Source organism: Patella vulgata, chromosome 3 (assembly GCF_932274485.2).
Source record: "Patella vulgata chromosome 3, xgPatVulg1.2, whole genome shotgun sequence".
Taxonomy (NCBI): Eukaryota; Metazoa; Mollusca; class Gastropoda; family Patellidae; genus Patella; species Patella vulgata.
In genome coordinates this window covers 68,996,402-69,010,834 of record NC_065881.2, presented here as the reverse complement: position 1 = coordinate 69,010,834, position 14,433 = coordinate 68,996,402, and the positions used below count along the sequence as shown (strand labels likewise).

Genomic DNA, 14,433 nt, shown 5'->3' with positions numbered 1-14,433 from the left:
TTCATTTTTCACAATATTGTAGTTTACATGTGATTCCAATTCCTGAAAATGGCGCATCCAGACTTTAATAAATGGGTGGACAAAGGTGACAACAATATTTGTCAACATTAACTGTAGGCATACAAAAACAGTTTTCTGAAAATGTGATATATCAAAATCATTTATAAAATATCTAACCACAGACCATGCATTTTTTTCTCTGTGTACTGTATTAATATAACATTTCTAAACAGGACAGAACTTCATTCAAACTGGTGGTTCAACATTGCAGTTTTTAATCTCTTGCTAGAAAATGTCCAACCTATATACTAAAGGTCTATCTATTCTGTGCTCTTTTGGGTCAGCATTATTAACAAATATTGCCAATTCATCATTATACAAATAATGCAGCTAAAGTTATGACCAAAAGGAAATGTGAAATGGATAACAGTCTGCCGGCTAAGTGGGAACACACCGTTATACATGTATATATCCTGCTGGATTGATATATATATATATATATATATATATATATATATATATATATATATATATATATATATAATGACAATAAGGCTACTCGCACAAAATTTGTTTGTTTCCGTCTATTATATTATCCCCTTTGTTCTCTTATTTTATTTAGCAATATATGAATATTCAATAACGGAATAATTGCATTTTAAATAAGTGCAGTACTAAACTTTTGCCATTTTTGCAAACTCTGACTGCCATAAGAATTCATTTTCTAAGCAGTTATATATGGATCCATTCCCTATCTGGACAGTAGGCCTATTGGTCGTTGCACTTATAAAATAGAAGTCTATAGATTTTTTAAAAGAATGTGTTTTATGGTTTGGTATTAGCCACGCTTTAAACTCAGTTATACCTGTCATGAAATCAATGCTCTCAACGATACATATATAGCATACCTCTAAATTTTCTAATTTGGCCTTAGGCTTGTTTACACAGGAACATCCAATCTAGGAAGTAAAATTGTCATTGTATTCTTATCACAAATACCAGGACTCCATCAACAATGTCATTATATACCATTACCAACAAACTACAAAAATTTATTTGTTTTATTATTCCTTTTCATATTTCTATTATAAATTCTTGCATTCAGTTAGATATTTTTTTTAAGGAACCAATAACGGATTTTGGAAAATTCCTGATGAATGTTTCACTATAATCATATTCGAATATCTAATGACCACATGATGTTTTTTTTTTTGGACTGTAATACCTTTTTCATACCAAAAGTAAGACAGAAAATTAGTTCCGAGTTCATCAGCTTTTGCAATAATTGAATGATTATAATTTTTAGGTAGAATAAATACCCCAGCTTAGTGTTCAAGTAGTTATTTCCTTGAATATAATATTTAAAAGTAAGAATGTTACAATAAGAGTGATTTGTTCTTATACAGATTTCTTCCTTTCTGAAATGAATGACAATAAAATAAATGATGTAATACAAAATAGGAAATAAATTAAAATGGCAGAACTCTATAGTAATCTTGATATTTATGATATTTGTTTTACCCTCGCAAATAAAATAGGAAACAAGCCAACATGTCCCCCGCCAAAATCCCAAAATAAATAGATGACACATATTATATAATTAATCACACACTTATTTTTTTCAAAAGTATAAAGCAATCAAACTGATTATCAACTATACACTAAGTTTCATCACTCTCTATCAGATAAAATCAAAGTTATCTTGTTCCAAAGCATCAACCGATGAAATTTCTTAGCTCTGCTTAGCTTTAGGAAGAAATGTTAATCATTGAACTTAGTCAAGACATTCACCTAATGAACATCTACATCAAGTTTAAACATTCTACCTCAATTAAAAGCAGAGTTGTTATGTTCCAAAGTCTTGACCAATCAAATTGCTTATCGCTCCTTAGCCAAAGCAGAAAATTCTCATCATCGAACTTAGTCAAGGTAATGATATAATGAATCTATACTCTGGAGTTTCATCACACTCACTTAATTAAAACCAAAGTTATCGTGCCCCAAAGCATCAACCAATCAGATTGCTCATCTCTGCTTACCGTAAGCAGACAATGTTTATCATCCAACTCTATCAAGGCATTCACCTAATGAACGCCTACACCAAGTTTGAACATTCTACCTCAATTAGAAGAGAGTTATTGTGTTCCAAAGTATTGACCAATCAAATTGCTTATCGCTCTGTTTATCCAGAGCAGAAAATGCTCATTATCAAACTTAGTCAAGGTATTGATGTAATGAAACTATACACTAAGTTTCATCACTCTCACTTATTCTGTCCCAAAGCATCAACCAATCAAATTGCTTATCTCTGCTTACCTAAGCAGAAAATGCTCATCTTCGAACTCCATCAAGGCATTGACCTAATAAACACCTACACCAAGTTTGAACATTCTAGTTCCATTTGAAGGAGAGTTATTGTGTCCCAAAAAGTGACGGACAGACAGACGAACCCATTTTAATAGACCCCTGCTTTCTTCAAAAGGCAGGGGACAATTAAAGCAAAGGGGAAGTGAGTAGGTGAACTGAAATAAAGGTGACCCACATTTTCTTTTATCCTGACTAATATATTTGCTTCATGGTTAGTGTTAGTTTTACTCTCAGCTATGTCACATGTTTCAATTTAAATTTTTTTTAAAGTGAAAAAATATCATCATCACCTTCTCATTAATTACAGCTCTGATAATTTTTGTTAGCTTGGATGCCATTTCACTACGAATCTTGATAAACATTGAAGAAAACTTACTTGGTTTAAATATGGCTTTAGGTATGATTGGTCGAGATCTAGTTTTGAGATCAGATGAGGTTGTATCATGGTTGGCAGAGTTGGCTACTAAACCTTTAAATTCTGACTAAAAAGAGATAAACAAAAAATAAAAGTATTAAACCTTTTAATGCTAAATTTTTAAAGGAGATAGTCCATCTTTTTTCTGCATCACAGATAATGATGGCAGCTACTCATTCAAACGCTAATCCCCATGCTTAAAAACGACAATGTTCTTACAAAATCAGTCAAATTTGATAATTTTGTCTGTTGAAATTAACTGTTAATGGTGTTTCTGCTCCAATTAGTTGTTCTGGTTCTTTAAGTGATGTCGTGAAGTAAATACAATCTTTAATTTAGAGTTACAATTGAAGGGGTTTAGATTTCAGAAAGCTATTAAAGATTGATACATTACTATCTCTTTTAAAGATGCTAAACCTCTATAATGTATGTCAAAATAAAGTATTTATTTGAGTTAATTTGATGTGTTATTTCCATTAGTAATGGGACAAGCTCTCTATAGTCTATATGATAAAATTGACTTTCCAGGTCTATAGTTGCAATATTGTAGCATTGATGTGGTCCTGGATACAATTGGTACATTGAAGCTTTGTGCAAGTAAAGATAGTCACACAAAGCGTGGGAATACACCCACACAGCAGCTTTGTCTCAATGCAGCTTATCCGTAAGGAAAACTTGGATGATGACCAAATTGGATAAATAAATGAAATGAAATGAAATGGGGTTTAACGTCCACAAATTGGATAAGGTTCTAGGATCCTTGAAGAAACCTAATCTCTAGGGTTCATTCTCTTATGACCCCATTTTTTCCTGCTGTGTGGGCGTATTCCACGCAATGCATAGCTATCTTCGAAATCATCAGTACTCTCTGAGTACTAAATATGGCACCAAATCAAAGTCATGACTAAAACAGTTGGTTTTATTGAAAGGCACTTTACGAGTACCAGATAATTACATATATAACAATTGTAAAAAAATTAAAATGGAATAAAGCAGTTTTCAGCTTTGATAAAATAGAAAACTGAAATTTAAATAGATGTGCAAGCAACACACCAAATCGTGTACAGAACCAAATTAGACACAAACCACCCACACACCCTCTCAAGTCAACAGGAAGTTTTGAGTAACCGACTTTATAAAGATACGAGATTTAATAATATGCAGTAATATATCAGGAATAGCATAATATATCTCGGTCATGGGACTTTCTAAAAACTCTGGCCAACCAAACAATTGTAACAACTATTATATTGATTGATCAGATATTCATTCTTTAATTGAATTAGTAATTTTACAAATCAAAATACCCCTAGCCCCCAGGGAGGATTGAACTCCCGACCCCTGGTTTACAAGACCAGTGCTCTAGCCACTGAGCTATGGAGGCCTGTATGTAACCTGGCAACATATTTTGTTGTTTTCATATTTCTGATATTGATCATATAGTGTAGTATTTGATTATAGACAGAGTTATTTTTTGACTACACTATAGGATAAAACATGACACAATTATATGGAAAATAAGTTACTTTAGATGTTTATTTCTAGGGATGTTTTGACCAGGGTTCTTGCGTCTTGAACCCACAATTCATACGGGTGTGGTTTCAAGGCCAGGTCAGACCCCCTCACACACACATTTAAGTTATGAAATGTAGGTACTTGGGATAGTATTCATTCAAAAGAAATATACCTGGCCTGTCCCTAGTTAAAATCCTGTGGCCGACCCAAAAATAGCATTAAAAGGCATGCTCTGAACGATTTTTTTTTTTTAAATTTCAAAGTAAAATAATTTCATAGTTAAAAAATGTCAACATATGCTCCCTAAAGTTGGACTGCTATGCCCCCATGGACCAAAGCAACATTGCTTCAACAAATCGGACAAAAGCCCAATCCAGGCAGCATATTTATCAATTTGGGTTGTAATCTATTGAGTTAGTTAGAAAAAATGTTGAAAATATCTAAATCTGCAGGTTTGGGACTAATTAACAAATATGGACAAGCAACCAAGCAATTTGGTTGAAATCCATCAAATGGTTTGTCAAAAGTGCTTAGAATTACCTCATCAAGGTGTCTTCCCACCCCTATAGGGTCAAGCAACATAGAATAAGAACCACTCCAGCAAGTTTGGTAGTAAATCCATTGAGTTAGTAATCCAAAACATCTGACTGTTTTTACCAGGTGCCCCTTCTCTGACCCCTTGGAGCTAAATAACTTTATTTGGACAAATCAGGAAAAGTATTGTCAAATCAACATTATGCTACCAAGTTCGGTGGAAATTCAACAATCAGTTACTGTAAGAATAACTGAATAACCACAATCTAAAGCAACATTCATAACAATATTTATGACAATCCGTAAAATGCCTCTGTCCTCCTTGGCCCCAGTCGGATACAGCCCTTTAATTGTAACAAACTTTTATCTTCAACATCTAAGTCTAAGGAAGATTCCTACCAAATTGTGTTGAAATCCATAATTCAAAAATGACTAATGGTTTATACTGGATGGACGAACAGAAGTGAAGACATAAGCCCTTTGGGCTGAGGCTTAATAAGAGAATGTGGTAACACCTCTGTCCAAGAATACAGAATACTGAGTTGCAGTGGTGTATTTATTTAGCAGATTGCAGCCCATTTCACATCAGTTTATATATTTTATTTAAACATTATGTGGACCGGTATATTTTAGAGAGAGAGAGATGGGGTTTAACGTCCACTCGACATAAACTATGTCATTCAGGAGTAACATATGTTTCAATTTTATTTCAATAATTTGCTTGTGTGTAGGGGTCTTTAGCTGAGGAAGGAAACCGATGGTAGACCTGGAGAAAACTCAAGAGACGACTCTATTCCTTGTTGAGTACAAGTAGGGAATGGAAACCACGGCACAATGACATCCCTGATCATCTAACATGTACACGTTACCATTCTGCCACCCACCCACCCAACTCCACAGCCCCCCAAACCCCCCTATTATATTTCATAAATCCTACCTGTTCCACTGATGAGTATGATGTATAAAAGAGAAATAATACCTGTGTAGTATGTGATTGTCTATCTAATGTAGGATAACTTCTAATATATAACCTGTTACTAGTTTCACATCTTCCTCCCTATAATATAATATAATACACAGATTCTAAAATTCAAATTATTTAATGTGTACACAGTACCACCTTGCTATATCATCACTCTATGTTTGTCAGCCCAACATGTTCTTCCCTTAAAACATGAGAGACAAGGATTCAAAAATTCCTGATTGTTCTTCTCAGTCCAGAAACCTATGACATTCTAGGTGTTCTGTCACTCAGTTTTAAATATTATCTCTGAATTTAAGTGGAAGAAATTTCAAAAGCTATAAGGGGTAATGAGAAAATGTAGGTTTTTATATTTTTACTATAAATAAAATCTCCACCACTAAAAGTATAAAATATCTTTAATTTATTTTGATTAAATCAGATTTCCAATGGGCTTTTTAAATTAAAGCATCTGAAGTATTTCTGTAGTTTTTAAGAAAAATAAATCTTTATAACAATAATGCTAGTTTCAAACTTGCGTAATACATTTTCTGATTTAGTTTCAAACCTTTTGCTAATTAATTTAATTTTTACACCCAATTAATTCAATTTCAGTTCTTCAATTCATAAATTTACCTCACTTTTCAATTCAGTTTCATTTCCTGAATTAACTTTCGTGACATCAAACTGGGCACTATTTGAATGAGTTTCACTGTTACTGGTACATGTATTCTGAGTGTGATTGGATGTTTCTTGAGCAAAAGAAGGTGCAGACACCATTGACGTTCTTGATTTTAGTATTCCACTCGTCGACTTTTCACCCCTTTCAAGTTGTTTACGACGTAACATAAGCTGCAACGTGTTTACTTCTTGTTGCAACTTTTGAGATTCTGCTTCCAGACTGTGCGATATTAAATGATTTAAATCTGACCGTAACCTATTTAAGACATACAACATGGCTAATATAAATGATTTTATAAGTACAATTACATGTCATTATAATCTAATAGTTATCATCAACATTCACATAAAGGAGTAAACTTGGGTAGAGTTATCTGAAAATTTTGATCAATTAGATCAGATCCCATTAAACAGGTGTAAATAGACACATTAAACTTTTCTTTATTACAAATATAATTTAAATTGATTCAGAAATAATCATCTCATACATTTAACGGTAACTGATATGTGTTATCTGAATGTTTGTGGTCTAAGGGGAGACAAGAGGTAATGGAAGAGTTACCTCCCTTGACACACTACAGCTTGCTAGGTTTCAACATTTATTACTTTTAATTAACCAAATTTAAATATAAGGATATTTCATTACTACTTTTAATTCACCAAATCTAAATATAAGGGAATTTTTTGTGCCACAAATAAATAAATTCAGTCAACATATTCAAACCATACAATTTATATTTTCACGACAATTTGAAGTCCTGAATTGTCACAGTATTGATTGTCATGTACAAACTACAAATCCATGCATTGAGAATTTAAACCGTTTAGAACAATCTCAACTAACAGTAGAACACTAAAAATGTGTTAATAGAATAAAACAAATTTTCGTTGGTTAATGAAGCACAGAAATTCTTCACCACCTACTGATAATATAAAGGGCAATGTGAATAATTTCATACCTACAAAATTCAGAATTTGTATGTGGATAATCACTCAATAATTTCTTTTCTCTTTCTAAATTACTCAGACTATCCTTCTCTTCAGATAACAGCTGATCTTTTTCTAAAAATTAAAAAAAAGAACAGTTTTCTTTAGTCCACACTCATTGCCAAAGATATAGAAAGTCAGTCATCAAATTCCTGCTGGGTGAAATAGCCGATGTGATTACAAACTTTTGGAATGAAAGTAACAAGATAAGATCCCTTTTTAGAAAGTATCCAAAATTTATTTGAATTAGAGAACTAAAATTTGTTTACATAAACATCCCATTGACCCACCCGTTTGTTCCTGTACTAAAGATAAAACTGTGTTTTCTATAATCTCCTTCTCATCAGTTAATCTATTTATTTCTCTTATGTGTGCTTCATATTCATCAATATCTGTTATAAAATATTTTAAAATATACATCAATATCTATAATTAAATATTTATATACATCAATATCTATAATTAAATATTCATATACATTAATATCTATAATCAAATATCCAGACACATCAATATCTATAATTAAATTTTCATAATTGATCCAAGTTTCATTCTAGTCATATAACTCACTCAAACAGACTACATACTACATAGGGGACTTCTGTTTTATTTTGTCTTGAGATCAAAATGATTTCCTAGAAGCTAACTTGTATATTTCATTTAGCATGATATTGATAATCAACTGAATTGAAAGTAAGAACTGATTTTAAGTTTGAACCAATTTTAAGAGATTTAAGTTAAACAAGCATTTTGTAAGAGCTAAATCTGCCTATTGCAGGTCTTTCTTTGGGCCTTAAATGTCATATAGATTATTAATTAGAAATTTATTAACATGACAAGGTCATAATCAACTCTCGATGAAATCAGATGGTTCTGATTTTAAATAGATTAGAATGGTTCGGCCATTTAACGATTTAATTTAAAATTGGAGAAGCGAGGCTAAGACTCCAATGACGAGTACGGTGGTTACAATCAATGCACACATCTTGTTAAAATTATAATCATTGACAACTTTGCTCAAAATAAAGTAATTTGAATGAAATTTTCAATATATTCCTTTTGCATCATCTATTTTTGAAATATAGCAAGAACGGACAGCTCTTTATCTAAATCTTACATAATGCCCCTTTAAGGTTGCCATATCTCAGTTTTTATAACTTTCAACAACCTAGAAAAAACAGGACAAAAACTGTCCTTTTACACACCAGCAGACAATTCTGTTTCTTTTACCAGTAATCCTTCTAATTCATCTTTTAAAGTGACATCACGGATAGATGTATCTTTATCAGTCAAATCAAAGTCTTTCATAAATTCATTAACATTTTTTCCAAATTCATTCAAAATTTCATCAGAGTGTTCAATTGCTGTTTCCTGTAATGGTACATAAAATACAGCACATAAATTATAAAGCAAATTTGTTTATAATACTGGTTAGCCAACATTGATCAGGCCTAAAACTGGATCGATTATCAAGAAAATGAGAGTTCCCTAGGATTTCAAAAATGGACATAAAAAGTCGTTTTGTAGATGCTCGACATATTAGTCTACATTAATTTATCAAAGAGGGAGATGAGGTGCCCATTATGATGTTAAATAAACATAAGTTAAAAAGAGTTGTAAAGTATAATATTCCAATTTAACAAGACCCTGCATGGCAAAGTTCTTTAGCAGTAGGATGCATCCCAATAAAACCCACTAGGAGTAGGTACACCAAATAGTGATACTAATTTTAATTTCAAATTTTATTTTAAGAATGCATAATTTATTTCTTAATTCTACATTCACATATACAGACAATATGGCTGACATTAAGATTATCGGCCTGTCTGTCATTAATCTAATATGTTAATATTTTGATTTAAAGCTCTAAAGCAAGAATGGTCTTGACTGTGTTATAATCTTTGGGTGCCATAGGCTTATTAAGAGACATCTTGAGCAATTAACAATACAGTCAGATCAGTGCCAATCAAGTGTTTACTGTATTTATGACTTAAAGTTTATTAACTGATTCTATTAATTATATTTTACTATGAAATTTTAACCAATGAAATTTATGAATTAATTTAACTTCTTCAATTTGATTTGTTACAACAATGTTTACTATCCCTAATTTTATCTTTGATTTGTCGAAATGATTGTCCTTTTATCTGTTTGCAAATTAGTTTCTTTAAAAGACCCCTACAACAATCCGAGAGAAAAGAGAATCACATGAGAGAAACAGATGAGATGAGATTGGAGTTAGAGTTAAGAGTAAGACCTTTTTTAACCATAATTTGTATATTAATGTAGGCTATGTTTAATTGTATATATAGTAATATTGAATGAAATGGATTTGGAATTGGACTTATTCATGAACAGTGACCACCTTCACCAGAATACTGCCCATCAGTAATGACCTACACCCACCCCCATTCATAGCTCATCGATATGTATCACCTGTACTGGGTGCGCATTCCAACGAAGAATAGCCCTGAAACACGTTGGTGATATACATACATGTACATGTAAAGACTAAAGAGAGACAGAGAAATGGGCTTTAACGTCCACTAGACACAAACTAGGTCATTTTGAGACCATCATATGGTTCAATTTTATTTCAACAATTCACTTAGCAGTGTGAGGATATGGGAGGACCTGGGGAAAACCTACAAAGTTGGAAAGGCGACCCTACTCCTTGTTATGTGCAGTGTTAATTTGAAACCATGCCACTTGATTCAATGATATAATCTAAAGTGCATGCATTAGACCAGTCAATACCCCCACCCCCAGGTACATGTACATGTAGGTATCACTACATTCTACTTCTTGTCACAATCAACATATATGACAGCTTCATGACAACTGTGGTACACAGTTTTATACCGCTATGCCACCCAATCATCTTAACTTTATAGAGTATATTAAAACAGACCATCTTTTTTTCTAGGTCCATCTTTTCTTCAAGAACAATTTGCTTTTGTTCTGTTAGAATTATTTCTTGACTAGTCAACCATTTTAATCTCAATTCTTCTTCGTTCAGTTGTTGTACCTAGAAAAAAAATACTTCATTCCATTAATTATGTGCAACATTAACATTCTGCAAAAGATGAGAAAGTTACCATACAGGTTAATCAAAGTTTAAAGGGATAAACTTACTGGTACCTCAATAATAAAACAAACTTTAATAAATAATAAACAACAAAAAGTACCTGCAAACCATACATGTACCTTGATTACCATAAGTTAATAAGCTCGCCCATTTCTTAGCATTTTTTTATCTCAAAAATATGTTCTTGCCGACTACTATAAATCTTAAAAGATCTAAAACACTAATATTTGGAACCTAGAAATTGACACAAATGGGTCGCAACTCATATAATAATGTAATATGAATGTACATAAACTGATTTACATTCGATCGTTTCCATTTTTACTCTAATTTCAAATCAGGTATGTTCGGCAAAATATGCCAGAAGTGTCAATCGAATGGTTATTTCAGTCTACACTGATAGTATTTATTACAAATGCCGTTTGATATGACTTGTGGAATATGCCTAGCCTTGTTCTTCGAGTCCCTTATTACAAATGATGCTGAAACGCATTATGCTGCACGATTCGTGTACCAATGATAAAATGTTTATTTTGTCTTAAATATTGGATATCAGAAGCCCATCTTTTCACGATACGATAACAACATCAATGTTGATTTAAATTGACAAATAATTCCTGTTTTCAATGTCGAAGACTTTGGATGATATTGAGTTAGAGATTTAGCTACGTTAACTATTAACTGATAGATTATCTGTCTATTCTGTAAACACAAACCTTTAAAACCTGTCGACCACGTTGGCTCTCTCTTTCTTCTTTGGTTGCCAGTAGTTTTTCTTGGCATTTCTGAATTTTTCTTTTCACTACAATAAAACCATCTATAGGTTACACCAGGACTGAGTTTCAGATAACAATCTCCTGATGAGTCACGGACTTTAAATCAAATAAGAAATGAAATGGGGTCTAATGTCCCACTGTTCTGCTGAAGTTTCTTTAGGCCTGAAATGTTATCTGAATTACTAATATAGATATTAATTAACTTATCAAGACAATAATCAACTCTCGATGCCATCGTTGGCCTGCAGTATTTAGTGGATTTGAATAAATTAATGTAAAAATGGATTATCCAGACTTTGTTTATTATCGTACCAACGTTAGTAATGATGATTGAGGCTAGCCTGACATAGACATTTTGCTTGTTCCCCTATCTTCCATTCATATCTAGTGAATAGGCCTAAGATAAATATCTTTTGAAAAAATTTGAGACTATTCTGAGACAAGCTTAACTTTCAATTTACGAGTCAGGCAAATTGTGGATTTAAAGATAGGCCTACAATAGTTAGGAGTTTAATAAAGAGTTGGCCATTCTTGCTATAATAATTCAAAAATAGATGACAAAAAAAGAAAATATTGAAAATTTCATTCAAATTACTTCATTCTCAGCCAAGTTATTATTGTTTGTAGTTTTGACAAGATGTGTGCACAGTGGTAACCAGGGCACTTGTATAATTTGCCTAGCTTTCCCATTTTTAAATTTAAAAATAATTTTTTAAATGGCGAACCTTTTTAATCTAGTTAAAATCTTGAGCATCCCATGCCATCGAGAGTCGATTATGGTCTTGTTAATAAATGTCTAATTAATAGCTTATGTAACATTTCAGGCCTAAAGAAAGACTTGCAATAGGTAGAATTGGCTCTTGCATAGTGTATGTTTAATTAAAGGAGTTTGTGAAAAATATATCTCAGTTAATGGTCCGACCAGAAACTGTTCCAAAAGGCAAAAGCAACTTCGCATGCGCTTGACTTGGGCCTAGTATTAGTAATAATAACTATGGGCTATAGGCTAGAGAATTACCTGGGGTTATTTTAATTTTAAACCTACTTTATTTTATATATAAAAAAAACAAAAAACAAACAAACAAAAAAACGATTATAGGCCTAGTTATTCTCTTGCAAATCGACGTAGGCGTAATGTCTAGTCAATGCGCAGGCGACCTTGTTTATTAGGTCGACTAGCCTAACTAATTAACTAAGCAACCAACGGTAGCATAGGCAGGTCTGTTTTATATCCTTCGGATGAAAAGATTCCTTGCCTTCAAGAAGGCGGTTCTTCCTCTCCTGTGCCCGTCGTTCCGAATGAATTATTTGATCAAATAATTCATCTAGCGTCGAGGTCATCTTCCAAATTCTTGATCAATCAGGAATCAAAAATAAAAAGGCCTGTTCCACAACATTCTGGTTTTTTTTTAAGAAGACGGCGAAAACTTGACTGATTTTTGTCAGATTTTAAGAGGTGAAATTAAACGAAACGATAGAAATATTATTAAAAGAGAAACAAGAGTGTGTAGACAGATTATGAAAGTAAACTGGAAAGATTTTGAAACACAATTTAGAATACAAATTTCAGTCATATAAAGTCTACAAAAAAAAAAAAATAACGGTACGAAGTAATGAAACCAAAGGTAGATAACTTTTCTAAAATGAGGTTGATAATTGGATTTGTCCCCCTTGTCACAAAATTTCAGACAACTATTCTTTGTATTGTTATCCTGTTAAAATTCATTGACTTTTGCATTGCATAACATTAAAAGACAAATTCTATTCCATTTTTCAATGAATACAGGAATTTTTAAAAGGATTGGCCATGGCATACGACTACTTGGAATTTTCTATGATATAGAAATAAAATGAAATGAAATGGGGTAGGCCTACACAGCTTCCAACTGTTCTGCTCCAACTGGGCTAATGAAGAGGGCATACATCATGCTATGAGTGAAATTTTGCCCTGACAACGCGCTATGCCTAGACTACTCTTATTGAATTTCAACTGCAAAGGGTTCTTTTACGTGCACTGCAAAGTGTTTTTTGTTCTCTCCAAATGACTATACATTGTTCCTTGCCAGGCCCTCCGACCTGCACCATGGGGGAACCAAACAGAAAATCCTGATGAACTTTCTTGACCAACACAGGACCTCCCGGTTAGCGAGCCAATGTCTTACTCACTGAGCCACTGTGACTCCCTCTAATGATATAGTGACATCATTTTTTAGATGCTATTGAATGAATAATTATCAGGGTTACCTCTAGTCCAGCTCTGAACGTTCAGAGCTGGACTAGGTTACCTCTTATAGGATATACCCCACCCCCTCTCGTTCAACCAATCAGATAGGAAGGTTTCTATTGTTTCAGACTGTGTCATTGAAACTGAAACGACAGTTCTTGGACACAAATAATATTCCTGGAAATTTTCAATGTTATTTTCAAATTCTCCCAAAGTGAAATAGTGGCATTTTGCTCTTGTATTCTTTGTTTAATTTCATATAATTTTGAACATTGTTTCTCCAGTCCAGTTTGGTGTATGTTATATTGTTGTGTGTGTGTGCTGTCATCCTGCACTATCTTATCAATGTACACAAATAACAAAGAACAATAGAATTGATAACATCATTTATTCACCACAGAAAAAACCCAGAAATGAATTTATTAACAAAAAGTTAAACATGATTCCCATCTAGTTTTGTATACATATAATTCAATATATTAAGAAATATAGAATATCTAAATGGAAAGACAAGTGTGAACATGTTAAATCACATGGTTTATTAACATAGTGGATGCAATTAGTGGTTTGAGCAAATAACCCTCTATACATAAACCTTTCATGACATTCAATATAAGCTGTATAATGGATGAGAATTAGAACTGATGATATTTTTGTTAATAAAGTAAAAACAATGTAATGACATGTCAGAAAACGATAAACACTATATCTGGTACTCACTGGTAGCCCTATTATTACGCCTGTAAGCCTCCAGTAATAAAAACTGTTGCAAACTTAATAAAATTTTACTCTCTATGGAATTAAATAATAAAATTGTACTTGCTGCAAAACAAAATATTTTTTTAACCTATAAGAAAATATATTTTACTTTGTGTGTGTACAAGA

At 32.5% G+C, this 14,433-nt stretch overlaps 1 protein-coding gene and 1 non-coding gene across 3 annotated transcripts; both read right to left on the bottom strand.

The window, feature by feature from the left end:
• Positions 1–1,047: 1,047 nt before the first annotated feature.
• On the bottom strand, positions 1,048–12,839 carry LOC126816387 (coiled-coil domain-containing protein 172). 2 transcript variants are annotated; one of them, XM_050542856.2, is made up of 10 exons: positions 12,530–12,839; positions 11,265–11,350; positions 10,372–10,488; positions 8,666–8,831; positions 7,751–7,852; positions 7,433–7,535; positions 6,429–6,729; positions 5,811–5,888; positions 2,744–2,849; positions 1,048–1,418 (listed from the first exon to the last, which is right to left on the bottom strand). In XM_050542856.2, the coding sequence occupies exons 1-10, from the start codon at positions 12,663–12,665 to the stop codon at positions 1,399–1,401; spliced, it is 1,215 nt and encodes a 404-aa protein (XP_050398813.1). In that variant the 5' UTR covers positions 12,666–12,839; the 3' UTR covers positions 1,048–1,398. The 2 variants fall into 2 exon arrangements, with proteins under 2 accessions (XP_050398813.1, XP_050398814.1); XM_050542857.2 differs by having other exon boundaries at positions 12,581–12,839.
• On the bottom strand, positions 4,094–4,166 carry Trnat-ugu (transfer RNA threonine (anticodon UGU)). The gene has a single exon. It is a non-coding gene; the product is annotated as a tRNA-Thr (tRNA).
• Positions 12,840–14,433: the final 1,594 nt, after the last annotated feature.